At 46.9% G+C, this 13988-nt stretch overlaps 1 protein-coding gene across 4 annotated transcripts in view; it reads right to left on the bottom strand.

Annotated features, from left to right (window-relative positions):
* Positions 1-13988, bottom strand: part of NCKAP5L (NCK associated protein 5 like) — a 42134-nt gene that overhangs the window by 13931 nt on the left and 14215 nt on the right. For 2 of the 4 annotated variants that reach the window (XM_083599604.1, XM_083599606.1), the window contains exons 2-3: positions 4363-4432; positions 1475-1681 (exon numbers count right to left, since the gene is read on the bottom strand). In XM_083599604.1, the coding sequence (XP_083455730.1) occupies positions 1475-1576 (102 nt within the window). In that variant the 5' untranslated portion in view covers positions 1577-1681; positions 4363-4432. Of the gene's footprint in view, positions 1-1474; positions 1682-4362; positions 4433-9999; positions 10189-13988 lie in introns of those variants that run through there. The other 2 variants (XM_083599605.1, XM_083599603.1) reach the window with 2 other exon arrangements.

The following is a 13988-nucleotide window of genomic DNA, read 5'->3' on the forward strand; positions in this document are numbered from 1 at the left end:
TGCAGTGCTGGCCAGCGATGTGGATGACTTTAGAAGAGTATTAGACCATTTTGTGGCAGCTAAGGCTCTCAATGGCTACTAGCCACAATGGCTGTTCTACCCTCACTGCTGAAGGCAGAGGTATGCCTCTGAAGACCAGTTGCTAGGAGGAGAGCGCTGGTACGCTCATGCCCTGCTTGTGGGATTCCCATAGGGGCATAGGGTTGGCCACTGTGAGAACAAGACGCTGGACAGATGGACCTTTGGCCTGATCCACCAGTGATCTTCTTGCATACTTAAGAACACAGAAAGATCAAAAGCAACAGCTTCAGTACGCAGGCAGCCTTCAGAAACAAGAGCAGTGAGTCCTTCCACTCTATCAGCTTGTTGCCCACTGTCCCATAAGTGGACCCACATCACAATCTGCTCATGCAAAGGGCTCCTACACACTGGAAGGAGGCAGAAGAAGAACTGCACATGGCTCTACTCGCTTGCTCGAGTCACCTGCAAGCCTGCCCCTGCACTCTCTGGGCACACTGGGGTCTAAATTCCATCAGAGTGATCTTTTGACACTTGGGAGAAGATGCTTCTGCCTCAAAGCCAGGGGACAGGGGCTATTCCATTTCTGCCATACAAAAATATGCCAGTAAAGGCAAGTCAAACATTCCTTTTTTTAAATGGACAGTGTTACATGACTAAATGGACAAAATAAATGTGTCTCCAGAGATCGTGGGACACAGCACTAGCAGAGCCAACTAGCACCATCCAGAAGTGGTTGGACTCCAACTCCCATCAGCCCCAACCAGTACAGCCAATGGTCAGGCATGATGGGAGTTGTTATCTATCAACCTTTTGAAGGCACCACATTGACTAACCCTAGTTTAACTCAATCCAGATCCTGGCTGGGGGGGCTGCCGACACAGGAAAACTTTGTAGAAATTTTGTTTCCCTTCATAATCTTTCATAAATGGAGGTAAGTGAATGGACCACCAAATGTTATTCCTATCTGGAATGTGATGTACTAATGAGCCTAGTTTTGCACAAAAAGAAACAAGGCAGGTTCATTATCCCAGTTGTTTGCCACCCCACTTTGTTAACTGCTATGGAAGAATATTTACAATGAAATCTATTGTGTTATAAAAAACCAGATTCACAGTAGCTGTTTTGGATCTAGGTTTTTGTGAGCCTACTCCAACCACCTTCTCTGGAAGCCTGCCCTCACCCCCAGCAAAACGGGGGAACGTCACTCACATTCACTTCCAAAATCTTAAATCTCCCAGTGACTGGCAGAAGCCTCGGAGGGCCAATGAGGCATCAGTGGGTCTAGGGCAGCTCCCCAGCCAAGTGAAACAGATGCTATTTTGGTCCCTCGCCAAAGGAAAAGCCACCCCACTCACAAAAAGTGTGTGTGTGGGGGGTTTCTTAGGGTCTTAAGCCATTACCTCTGTCACTCCTTGTGCCTAAACTCTTCTGGGGAGATAACTAAAGAACGTACCTCCAGCTCCCGGAGCCTCTGAAGCAGCTCCTGGGTTGTCATGGGCTCACTGCTGCCTCCTTCTGGCTTCATCTCACCCTGCAGCTTGGCTTCAGACATCATTTCCTTTGGACAGAAAGGGCAGAGACCTCTCTCCCCAGGGGCAGCAGACTGCTGAAGCGCCAATACTCATGCTCCTTGCCACAGACAGAGGAGCGCCAGCAAATCCTGGGCAGGGCGGAAGAGGGTGAAAAACCATCAGCAAGAAGCCACTCTTACAATTACAATTAATCCAGAATGCGGCAGCTAGACTGGTGACTGGGAGCGGCCGCCAGGACCTACATTGGCTGCCAGTACATTTCCGAGGACAATTCAAAGTGTTGGTGCTGACCTTTAAAGCCCTAAACGGCCTCGGTCCAGTATACCTGAAGGAGCGTCTCCACACCCATCGTTCTGCCCGGACGCTGAGGTCCAGCTCCAAGGGCCTTCTGGCGGTTCCCTCCCTGCGAGAAGTGAGCTTACAGGGAACTAGGCAGAGGGCCTTCTCGGTGGTGGCTCCCGCCCTGTGGAACGCCCTCCCATCAGACGTCAAAGGAACAAACAATATCTGACTTTTAGAAGACATCTGAAGGCAGCCCTGTTTAGGGAAGTTTTTTTAATGACTGATGTTTGAATGTATTTTTAATCTCCTGCTGGAAGCTGCCCAGAGTGGCTGGGGAAACCCAGCCAGATGGGCAGAGTATAAGTAATAAATTTATTATTATTATTATTATTATTATTATTATTATTATTATTACTACTACTACTACTACTACTACTACTACTACTACTACAGAAACGGCATTTGGTGATGAAAGCGAGGCTGCAAGCTTTTCTTTCCCCTTTCAGAGCTGGACGGGCACAACAAGTGCATCTCGCATGGTGGGGGAAGCTGCTTCTGTTGGGTTTCTGCCTGGCGCAATGCTGACAGAGACACAGAGTTTCTGTTGTGCGGCTGTTATTGAGGGGCAGAGCAGAGGGTAGCAGATCTGTTCAGACTGTAACTACGGTTCAGCCTGGCCTTCTTAAGAGCTCAGCTTTGAACACAGTATCCCATGCAGGCAGCTCACATGGCAAAGCCTGGCCTAAATGGCCAATCTCTCCTCCCAACCCAGCGTCTTCAGATTCAGGTGCAGGGAGAGTTGCACAATCTTATCCCTGTGCATGACTGGGGAAAGACACCAGTTCCAGCAGACGGACAAGGGCCTGGTCCCTACTTAAGACTAAGCCAAACCATGGCTTAGCATAAATGCATGAGCATGCAGGCTCCAGCAGCGCAGAGAACTCAGCCGCTTTGCTTTCTCTGGTCCCGATGTGAACTAAGCTGTGGTTTGGCTTTGCATGTAGTCTACACCTGGGCTTGCGGTTTATTCCCACCAGACAATCCACAAGGTGTAAGCAAACACTACAGCTCATGGTTTGCCGGGTCTGGAATGAGACAAGCCACAAAACCAGGTTTGGATAACATGGCTTAGCTCACAGCAGCAGAGGAGGAGGAACAAAGCAATCACAATATCCTCTCTGGAAGTCTGCACGTTCGCTCTAAGCCACAGTTTGGCTTAGCGTTAAGTACAAATCGAGCCATTCTGACCCATTTTATTCGGCAGGGAATGTGGTGTTATCAAGCTCCCTCTGAATGACTATTAAGCCATTTCTCCAATATTGATTTTTCCCCTCTCTTTTTTTTTGCATTTCTCCATTTTCTACAATTCAAAAATAATAATAAAGCTACACTAAACTGGAATGTATCTTCTGGACTAAAAGAGGCAGAGCACATACTTCACCTAGTGCCTTTCTCATTGAATACGTCTTGGGTGTCAAGTCTCTGCCAGAGACTTTGATGGGCTGCTGCCAATCAAAGGAGATTGTACTGGGCTCAGCAGACTAATGGTCTGCCTTGGAGTAAGGCCGCTTCATAGGTTCTTAGCACCACCTGGGAGAGAATAAACAGTCTCAAGCTGGTGCTGCATTTACACCAGGGGTGGGGGAAGCTGTGACCTTTCAGAGGTTGTTGAACTCCCAACTCCCACCAGTCCCAGCCAAGGGGATAGAGCCCAACAACACACAGCTTAGTTGGTAGAGCATGAAACTCTTAATCTTGGGGTTGTGGGCTCAGGCCCCACATTGGGCAAAAGATTCCTGAATTGCAAGGACTTGGACGAGATGACCCTATATTTCTATGATTCTAACTTCGGGATGCAGGTGGCGCTGTGCTTTAAACCACAGAGCCTAGGACTTGCCGATCAGAAGGTTGGCGGTTCAAATCCCCGCAATGACGGGGTGAGCTCCCGTTGCTCGGTCCCTGCTCCTGCCAACCTAGCAGTTCGAAAGCACCTCAAAGTGCAAGTAAATAAATAGGTACCCCTCCAGTGGGAAGGTAAACGGTGTTTCCGTGCGCTGCTACGGTTCGCCAGAAGCGGCTTAGTCATGCTGGCCACATGACCCGGAAGCTGTACGCCGGCTCCCTTGGCCAATAAAGCGAGATGAGCTCCACAACCCCAGAGTCGTTCGCGACTGGACCTAATGGTCAGGGGTCCCTTTACCTTTAACTTTGGAGGGCCACCGCTTCCAACATAGGAGTCTGCATACAAGGCATGTAAGGTTTAACCCTGTGTCTCAGTGCCTGAAATATCAACCTGTGCAAGCTGTTTAAGATCCGCCCAGATGCAAGCCCACGAGGGCCAAATGAAACCCATCACCTCGGGTGGCAGACTTCAGCAGAAGGCAGATCTGACCACAAGCAAACGCTCCCTAATGGAATGGGTCTCACGATCATTCATTCTACGGGGAAATGGGAGTGCTTCAGTCTGGATTTTGCACCTCAGACACCAAAGTATCTTTGGCTGACCACGTATCCGTCGGTCTTTTACCTTTCTCAAAGGACCCAGAGGTAGACGCTGTGAATGACTGGATCTCCAGGCCTTCCTTAGTCGCTCCTACCTGAAAGAGAAGAGAAGCCAAGTAGATTGGGTTACTGCCTGAGGCAGACCTGGAAGCGGCAGCTAGTACAAAAGGCAGGAGCTCGACGGCTCACTGGGGAGAAAAATCGCCATCAAATCATGGCACTGCTGAAGGAATTGCCTGGCTGCCAATTAGCTACCAAGCTAGGTTCAAGGTTGTAGTACTGGTGTACAAAGCCCTACACAGCCTGGGACCAGGACACCCAAAAGATCGCCTCAGCCCCTACATACCCAACTGATTGCTGTGTTCTGCAGGAGGACTTACCCTGCGGAACTCACTCCCACTGCATATCAGACAGTTGCCTTTTCTATTGGTTTTTTGGCACCTGCCAAAGATGTTCCTCATTCAACAAGCCTTCAGAAATCTTTATCCCAGTTGATACCTGCCGTGGATATGAACTTATTACATGGATGTGTTGTAGTTTTAAACTGCTTTTATATTTTTGGGGTTGGTTTTTAAAAATTGTTTTTATACACATTTGTTTTTAACATATATGTTTCATTTATGTCATTATATTGTATATACTTTGAGATGTCTGAAAGGAAGAGATTAAAAAATCAATGAAGGGATTAACTAACAGATTTACAAAAAACGATATATGCCACCTCCCCCCTAGAAATTTTGTGGTGCGTTTTAAAGCAGGACTAGGGAGCCTGTGGCCCTCCAGTCACTGGTGGACTCAAGAACGATGGAAGTTGTGGTGGTCAGACCATTCCCAGAGAGTCATCCATTCCCTTTCCTTGTTCTATCTGGAGCAATTCAAGAGTGACTTTGAGCCACAATAGCCAACTAGGGCCTGTAGCCTTATAAGCCCACTCGACAATTTTGATCTGCAGATATAATGTTCTTTCCACACTTCCAAGGCATCAGCCGTTCAGTATGGCAGCCCCTGCACTTTGGAACCCCCTGTCCATTGAAATTAGGCAGGCATCTTCGCTGTACTGTTTTGAGAGCCAGCTAAGAACTTTTTTGTTTAAGCAAGCCTATCCAGACGTGTAAATTTTGACATGCATTTTAGTAAGTTACTTTATTTTATAATTTGCATTTAAATTGATTTGATTTTAAATAATTTGATTTTATTTTTCAAAATTTCAGGCTAGCTTGATTTTAGCATCTGATTTATCGGTACATTGTACATTTTATGCAACCCACTTTCAGGTTTTGACAAGAGCAGTATATAAATTCTGTTAAATAAATCAAAACACAAAAAAGGGAATAGAGGCATATCAGACACTCAAGAGAGGAAGTGGAAGGGGCCGAAAGCTACAGAGAGGTATTTTTAACACAGGGACCTCTCCACATGCTCCCCCCCCCCCATAACTTCCTCTTGGCCATTCTCCACTCCAGTGGTAATTTCACATTTACAAAGTGCAAAAAAGGTCCGCCCACCCACCCCTGAGTTTTATATATGTATTTATTTATTTAGAAGTATTTATGTGCCACTTAACATTTCAAAAATCTTGAAGCAGTGTTGAGTCTAAAAAAAGCAATCAATATAAGCTGAAAGAAAGAGATAACCTAAAACCAGCAAAACAGCAGTATAAAAACACATAAAAGCAAATAAAATAGACACTTGCACTCAAAGGATTCAAACACATAAAACGGGGCCTGATTCTTATGGGACAGGAAATGCCTGAGTTTTTAAAAGGCAAGCCTTTGTAAGGTATCTAAAGTATCTGAGGGTTGCTGCTTCACATACACCAGAGGAGAAGGGAGCAGGGGTAACAGCAGAAAAATGCCTGTTTATGGGGTCACTGCCCTGGGGTATTCTGTATTCTGAGAATTTCTCCAGGCGATCCAAGCGACCCTACAGGGGCAGGTGCTTTTTCAGGTAGTTGTTCATAGAACCATATAACTGAAGAGTTAGGAGGAGCCCTGTGGGTCATCCTAGTGAAACCCCTTGCAGGTCTTTATATGTTATAACAAGACCTTGAACATGCCCTGGTAATTGATGTCCAGATTTTATTTACTTGACAAGACTTACATCTCATTTAATCAACAAACAAATCTCTAATCGGTTTAGATAAAACAAGATTGCTTCCACACCACCACCCAAAGGATAAATTCATGAAGGACTTGTCTATCAGTTTCATCCCCCATTATCAGGTCCAGTTGGCAATCTTCCCAAAGGCATATGTTAAAGAGGCAGAATCCTGGACAAGGTAGAGCTGTGGTCTGATTCAGAGGATGTCCCCAAGAATGTCCTCCACAGCAGGGATGAGAAAGCTGTGGTCCTCTGAAAGTGCTTGAACTCCCAACTTCCATCAGCCCCAACCAGAACAGCCAAGGGGCAGAGATGGTGGAAGCTATAACCCAACAGTAAGTGGAGGGTCAGATCCTTCATCCCTCTCTACAGACACAGGACGTGGTGCGTGTGTCCGCAAGGCTCCCTAACAGTCAAGAGCAGTGCAGGAAGAAACAGTGCAGCAGATCTCACCATCTTCAACCTACTCCACTATGGCCTGTTCCAATTGGCAGCAGCTCTGTGGGATCTCGGGGAAGGTGGTCTTTCACAGCCCGGCTATTTGAGCTCCCTTAAGAAGCAGCTAGCCTAAGAACTAAGTTGTATTGCCACCACCAGTGTATAACCCCATCAGTTGGGTGTCTGGACTGGTTCTAGTACATGTTGTGGTTGTGGTGGTTTTAATTTAAAAAATCAAATCCTTCTCTTCTTTCATGAAGCTCAGAGTAGCAGACCTCACCCCCAGTTGTTAAACGGCCCAAATTCATCCAGTGTGCTGTATGGCTGAACGGAGATCTGAACCCAGGACTCTAAACCCATTTGACATTCTAAACCCAACACTCCAGCTGGTACACACACTCTTGTGAGTGATCCACTCCTTGTTGTCATGAGGGGTTCACACACAGACACACAGACACACACAGACACACACACACACACACACACACACACACACAGAGAGAGAGAGAGAGAGAGAGAGAGAGAGAGAGAGAGAAAGAAAGAGAAAGAAAGAGAAAGAAAAAGAAAGAATTATATTTTAATCTGGAGGGGAGACATGTGTCAACATTGTAATCAGAGAAGGGTAGGAAAGCAGAAATTCTAGTTTTCTTTTTACGTAATATAATGCATACAATGCTCACAGATTAAATATACCGTATTTTTTGCTCTATAACACGCACCCGACCACAACACGCACGTAGTTTTTAGAGGAGGAAAATCTGTAGGCATGCCACCCGTAGGCATTCCCTCCATAACACGCACAGACATTTCCCCTTACTTTCTAGGAGGAAAAAGTGAGTGTTATGGTGCAAAAAATACGGTAAATATATATGAATAAGTGTGTGTATATATAATCTTCAAAAATTATCTTGTTCTATCAATCATGGCCATTTAACACAGTATCATTGCTATTATAATAAACATCTAATGTATTATATTACATTGTACTATACTAGTTTATGAATTAATTTTAATCTCTCTTTAGTATTTCTTAATATTCTGACATTCAATGTTTCGAATTTCTTATGTTACGCATCCTAGCAGAAAGAAGCTTCAGAAATCTGAATTGTACTGCTGCTTCTGATAATTCATAAAAACATTATTGTTTAAACAAACCTACCCAGATGATTAGAAAGTTGAGGTAATTTTAACCTGCTTTAGTATTTTAACTTTGTAATGTTTTAAAGTATGGTTGTAATTCCCCTCCCCTCAATTTTATTGTTTTATATTTTTGTTAACTGCTTTGAGGGTTTTTGTTTTTTAACAATCAAGTGGTATATACATCTTCTAAAATAAATAAAGCAAATAAATAATAAAAAGGGACCATGATCTCTCAAACCATTCCTCTTCCAATTTCTAGCTTTAATTGCAGCTCCAGCAAGCAAGTGGAAGTCTGGTGGATACAGCTGGCAAGAAAACCAAAAGCCAACCTAGCACTTTATAAAAATACACAATACAGTGTGTGTACTCAGCTCTGCCCATGTACTCTTCCAGTTTGCCCAGACTGCATTACACAAAAACCCTCCCTGCCTCCAATCAGATGGGAACTACCAAAGGTTTACCCAGTCTTGAAGGAAAGACTGCATGTTCTCAGAGTACTGGAGATCTTCAACCTTTCTGGGCTAGACATCCTCTTGTGGACCCAATTCTTAACATACCTCATAGTATGTATATGTGTGTGTACTTATACAGTGTTGATGGTGCACTCACCAGCCGAAGAGCAACGCTAAGATTACTATTTCATGCATTTCAGGACTAAGCCCTGCTAAAAAAAATCCCAGTTCTAGCTCACAATTAACCCTTGAGCAGCCAAAACCTCTGGGTTCCATTCCTCAGTTCTGGCAAAGGCTAGAGAAGGGAGGCTGAAACAGGTCAAGGAGACTATTTGCCAGGGCTTTCCATCAGAGGCCACGCAACACCCACTCCCTCTGCGACTCCAATTTCCTCAGCATCACACACACACACACACACACACACACACAGTAGGTCTAATTAAACCTGGCAGTTGGGATGTTTGGGTCAATGGCTGCTTTGAGATGCTCCAATAAGCAGCGCACTGAGGAGTCTCCCGTGGAAAGGCCACCTCTGCTCTTCCAAGGCAAGGGTGCTCCCCAATCCCCCCCCCCGGCTCCCAGGCTCCCTCGCAGATGAGCTGCCCACGTCTGCCATGCACATCCCCTTGGAGGAAGCCCTCTTTAGCATCCTTGACCATGATGCGCGCCAGCCTGCCAGCCAGCCAACATTCCTGCGTGCATCTAGCCCAGTACTCCGCACTAGTTCTCAGCCAAGGGCACTCAGCCGACTCCAGCCTGGCATACTGGGAAGACTGCCGTTTTCTTGGCTGCATTCCTGGACTTTTGGGGAGGGGGGTGGGCAAAGGGAAGCCGCTGGGTAGTGCCAACGTCTCCATGCTCAGCACAAAGGGATTAACCGTAGGGAATGCAGAGACATCCGAGACGGCTGTTGGGTCTGAACCCCGTTAAATCAGAAAAAAGCAGCTGCAGAAAATGACACACTGCCCTAAATACAAAAGGGTTCTTAAAGGGCCTCAGATCACGCCACTCTCCTCGGTAAATCCCCGAAGTCCCGATGGGGGTCAGAGAGAACAGGAGGGGAAGCGGGATCCCGTGCAAAGCAGCGCTTGCGTTTTCTGGCCCCAAACCAGGTGCCAAGGTGAAAGAGCCTCCCGCATCTTCTCCAAACAGGAATTGTAGAAGGATGCTCCACATCTTTCCCCGGACTCCGCTAGCCTCCTAACTCACACTGCTCACCTTATCCATAATGGCACACACATTCACACGTATACACCCTTGCACGCAGCGGTCTCCAAGCTCCAGAGACCCCCTTGAGCCCCAACCCGATAGAAGCTTGCAAGCGCGCTGCTTCAAGAATAGTCGTGCAGATGCCTCCCATAGATTGACCCCCTTCCCCCCAAGTTTCTGCTCCCAGATTGCTCCAAATAACCCCCCTTCTTCCATAACACCCCCCCGGGCTCTCCCGCCAGCCATTCTCCTCCAGGTCCCGCAGTCCTCCAAGGAGCCCCTTGGCTCACACCCCGCCGGCCCCCGAAGCGCCTGCCCCGGACCCCGGTCTCCTCCTTACCGTCTCGGAGGCCCGGGGGTCGAGCGCGCTCCCGTCTCTGCGATGGAGGCCCCGGCGGCGCCTGGGCATCCTCCCGCCCGACGCGGCCCGACTCGGGGCCTGCTATTGTTGGGCGGCGGAGGCGGAGGCAGGAGGGAACGGGCCGCGCCGAGCTCCGCCCTCCGCCGCCCCCCGCCTGCGCGCAGCCCAGACCCCCGGCCCCGACGCGCCTTCCCCCTCGCCTGACAGGCCCTCCTTCGGCCGGAAGGATTTCAAACTAAAGGAGCGCCATGTCTCGCCCTTTGGGGCGATATTCCCCATCCTGCTAGGGCCAGCGCCGGGCTCTTTTGCGCCCTAGGCAAGGAGAGCTACTTGCACGCACGCACAAGGGGCGAATTACTTCCAAAGCGATAGAGTTCTTCGAAATATAAACGGAATGTAAACTGTTGTTATCGAAATTTTAGAAGATCTGTCATGTGGGATGTAGTTTTGCTTAAGATTCCTGCACTGCAGGGGGTTGGACTAGATGACCCTCGGATTCCCTTCCGACTCTACAGTTCTGTGGTTCTATTAAGTGCAAAACTGTGCCCCTCGATGGTCAGTCAGCACTGAGCCCCTCTGAGGTCTGCGCCTTGGGCCTAATGGCAACATTCAACATTGCCAGAGATAACAAATTGGCCCCTACATCATGATGGGGAGTATCCCAAAAGCCCCCTCTCCCTGGTTAATGGCAAGAGATGGCTACATTCACTCGGGGTACCAGTGAAATATAACCTTAAGGTTATATTTTGGGTCCATATCCCAGGCTGCATCTGGACCTTCAAACAGAAAAATGTACTGTGAAACAGATTCAGCCTCACCATCAAATAGCAGCAACCGCTAAAAAATAATCTGGAGTGAAAGCGCCCTGCTCCAATAAGAATCCCGTTTTTTCAAGACATAATCTGCTCATATATTTGCCATTTTTTTCACTATCAGTTATTAAAAACTTTCCTTGAAAAGGGGATAGATTTCTAAGGTGGAAATCCTAAGCAGACTTACAGGGGAGAAAGCCCCACGAATTCAGTGAAATTTCTGAGGAAAACTGCTTAGCATTGCAGTGCAGATGTGGTCTGCTCCCACCCTGCCATATCATTAACAAAGTTACATTCTTTCAAGGTAGGGATCAGCAGGGACCCAATCCAGCTGCTTGAGGATGATTTTGGTTGCTCCACCAAACACAGAGCTGAAAGAAGAGGGGGAAAGTAAGCTTCTACACTCCCAGCTGACAGAAATCCTCTGGTACCGATCAGGGTTCTAAGGTCTACTGCTATGTGGTCATAGGTGGACTGGTCTGCATTGCTGTTGTTGCTTTCTTTGATTTCCCTTGATGTTGCCTGGGGTACCAGAATATCGGACATCAGACATTTTAATTCCCTCTGAGCCCAAATTTGGCTTTTCTGCAACATTTCTACACCACCTAAAATTAATTTCCTGCTTTGCAAATATAAAAACTGCCTGTTTCTCTTTATTTCTGTTCTCTACCCAACAAGGAATCTATGCGTTTTGTTTAAGGTAGGAGACAGATCTGAGTAACCATTGCATTTGGTATTTCACAAGTGGGGGCCACTGTGTATTTCTTTGTCTTAGATGCAACCTGCATAACAACACTAGTTAAGCTTAATCCAATTGAGGCTGCTATCTCCTCCATCTTTAAGGCTGTGGCCAACTGCAGACTTCATGGCTGCCAAGATCAAGACAACTCTTCGCTCCCTCACCATGTCTCTTCTTTATCATCCAACCTGATGAAGAGTTCTGGATAACTTGAAAGCTCGCTTGTGACATTTTGGTTGCTTCTAATGAAGGCATTGTTCAACAATGCATTTTAAAATGATCTAGATTCCCCATCACCCAGAGGGAAATCATCTCTTCCGTTACTCATGCTTGCTGGGGCTGTTGGGAGTTGAATTTCAGCAACAGCTGGTGGGCCGGAGGATCTCCACATCTGCATTAAAGCTCCGGTGTCAATCTCCCCCCCCCCCAAGAACTTAACCATCAAATGAGGGTTTGCCTTCAGAGAAGTACATCAGTTCTCGTCAAGATCAGTGCAAAACTGAAAGCTCAAGCTACAAGGTTACAGCAATCAAACAATGCTTACCTAACCTGCTATTGCTTCTTTATTGTACTCTGAATATCAATGCTCTAATATTTGTTCTAAAACTCACAGATGGTCACAAGTCTGTGTCTGGTATGAAAGCCATGGCTGCCCTCTGAAGTTTCAGTTTGCCAAGGACTGGGCAGATGAGCAGCTGACCTTCCCACCCCTCACATCTTGGCAAAAAGACGAATACACTGGTTTTTAAAAACCCTCTTTACTTTCAAGGCATCCTTTTCACACTGGTTTGCCTGCCACTAACCTACTCAAGGAAAGCTTGCTGCTAAAAAGTTGGTACAGTGTTAGAAACTCACAGATATATAAGCTAGGCACCAAATGGCTCCTTGAACCAAGGTTGCAGTTGCCAAAATGGAATGTCTAGTTGCCATTTTGGGGCAAGATGGCTCTGTCTTGTTTTTCAAAGGATGGATTGGCTGTGATTGATTATCAGATAAACATCTGGCTAGTTCAGATGACAACCTTGAGCTAGGTTAAGCACTTTGCGAACTTAAAGAAGAAAGGTCACTTGATCCAGGTCTACATCTATATTGGCCAATTCCAGCTCTTTGTCTTAGTGGTAACTGCTCCTGCTCAGGCTGCACAGAAAAAGCATTTTGGTTCCAGAAATTCATTCCGAATGTGCAGATAGAATATAACTGACAGAATTCTACAGGATGGAGTATTAGTATGTGAAAACACTCCAGATCCTATGATCCCCAGGCATGCACCTCCAGGTGGTGGAGATGTTGGGCACCATCCTGGCCCCCAGGCATCTTTGCTTGGTTGGTCGCAAGTGGTCAAAGCTAGGTGCAAAATGTCACTCACTGGGGCCAGCTTTCCTCATCTCAGGAAAGCTTCTTACAAGCCACAGGGCTTCCTGAACACACAGCTCGAGGAAAGCCCCTGGAGTAGAAGAAAGCCACAGCTGCTCCTTCTCCTTGCACCAGGAAGAAGGAAAGCTCCTCAGGCATGCAAGGGAAACTCAGAACACACACAGAAATTGTGTCTGGAAAAAGTGCATGAAGAACGAAGACACAAGCAATATTTTGCCACAGGGACCCCTTGAGAGATTTTACATTGATTTTCCACTGTTACAATTGCATTTATTCCCCCAATGTCATGCTAATTCAAAACTGTGGGCTGGCTTGTCTGTTTTTATAAGCCAAGGGCTGCGGAGGCGTATTAGTGCACCAGCCACACCAAAGAGAGAGGAAAAGTGTCCTGCATTTGGACACAGAACCTCCATCACCCTCAGGATCACAGACAACCTGTAAGGAGCAGGAAACTCCTGCTCTGCCTACAGTTTCACAGGCAACCCTTGGACCAGTCATTGATGCGGTGGTTGGACTCTATTCCGAACTTAAAAATGGAAAGCGTAATGCTGGTGGTCAACAAAAGAGGTTTAAACACTGTCTCAAGGCAAATCTTTAAAAATGTAGTATAAACACCAACAACTGGGAAACACTTGCCTGCAAGCGCTCCAACTGGAGAACAGCCTTTACCAAAGGTGTCATGGGCTTTGAAGACACTCGAACTCAGGACGCAAGGGAGAAACGTGCCAAGAGGAAGGCACGCTTGGCAAATCCACACTGTGATCAACTCCCACCCGGAAACCAATGTCTCCACTGTAGAAGGCCGTGTGGATCCAGAATTGGCCTCCACAGTCACTTATGTACTCATTGTTAAAACCGTGTTTATGGAAGACAATCTTACTCAGCTATGAGTGATCGCCGAAGAAGCAGCAGCAGCAGCAGCTGTGTCTGCAAGGTGTGTCAGTCCCCTTCAAACTGCGTAGCATAAGCCAGAGAGCCAAGAAATAAAGATAAGGGAGGGTCACGCTAGATGAGGCTTAGTGCCGC

This window comes from Podarcis filfolensis (genome assembly GCF_964270895.1).
Source record: "Podarcis filfolensis genome assembly, chromosome: 2".
In the NCBI taxonomy this organism is placed as follows: domain Eukaryota; kingdom Metazoa; phylum Chordata; class Lepidosauria; order Squamata; family Lacertidae; genus Podarcis; species Podarcis filfolensis.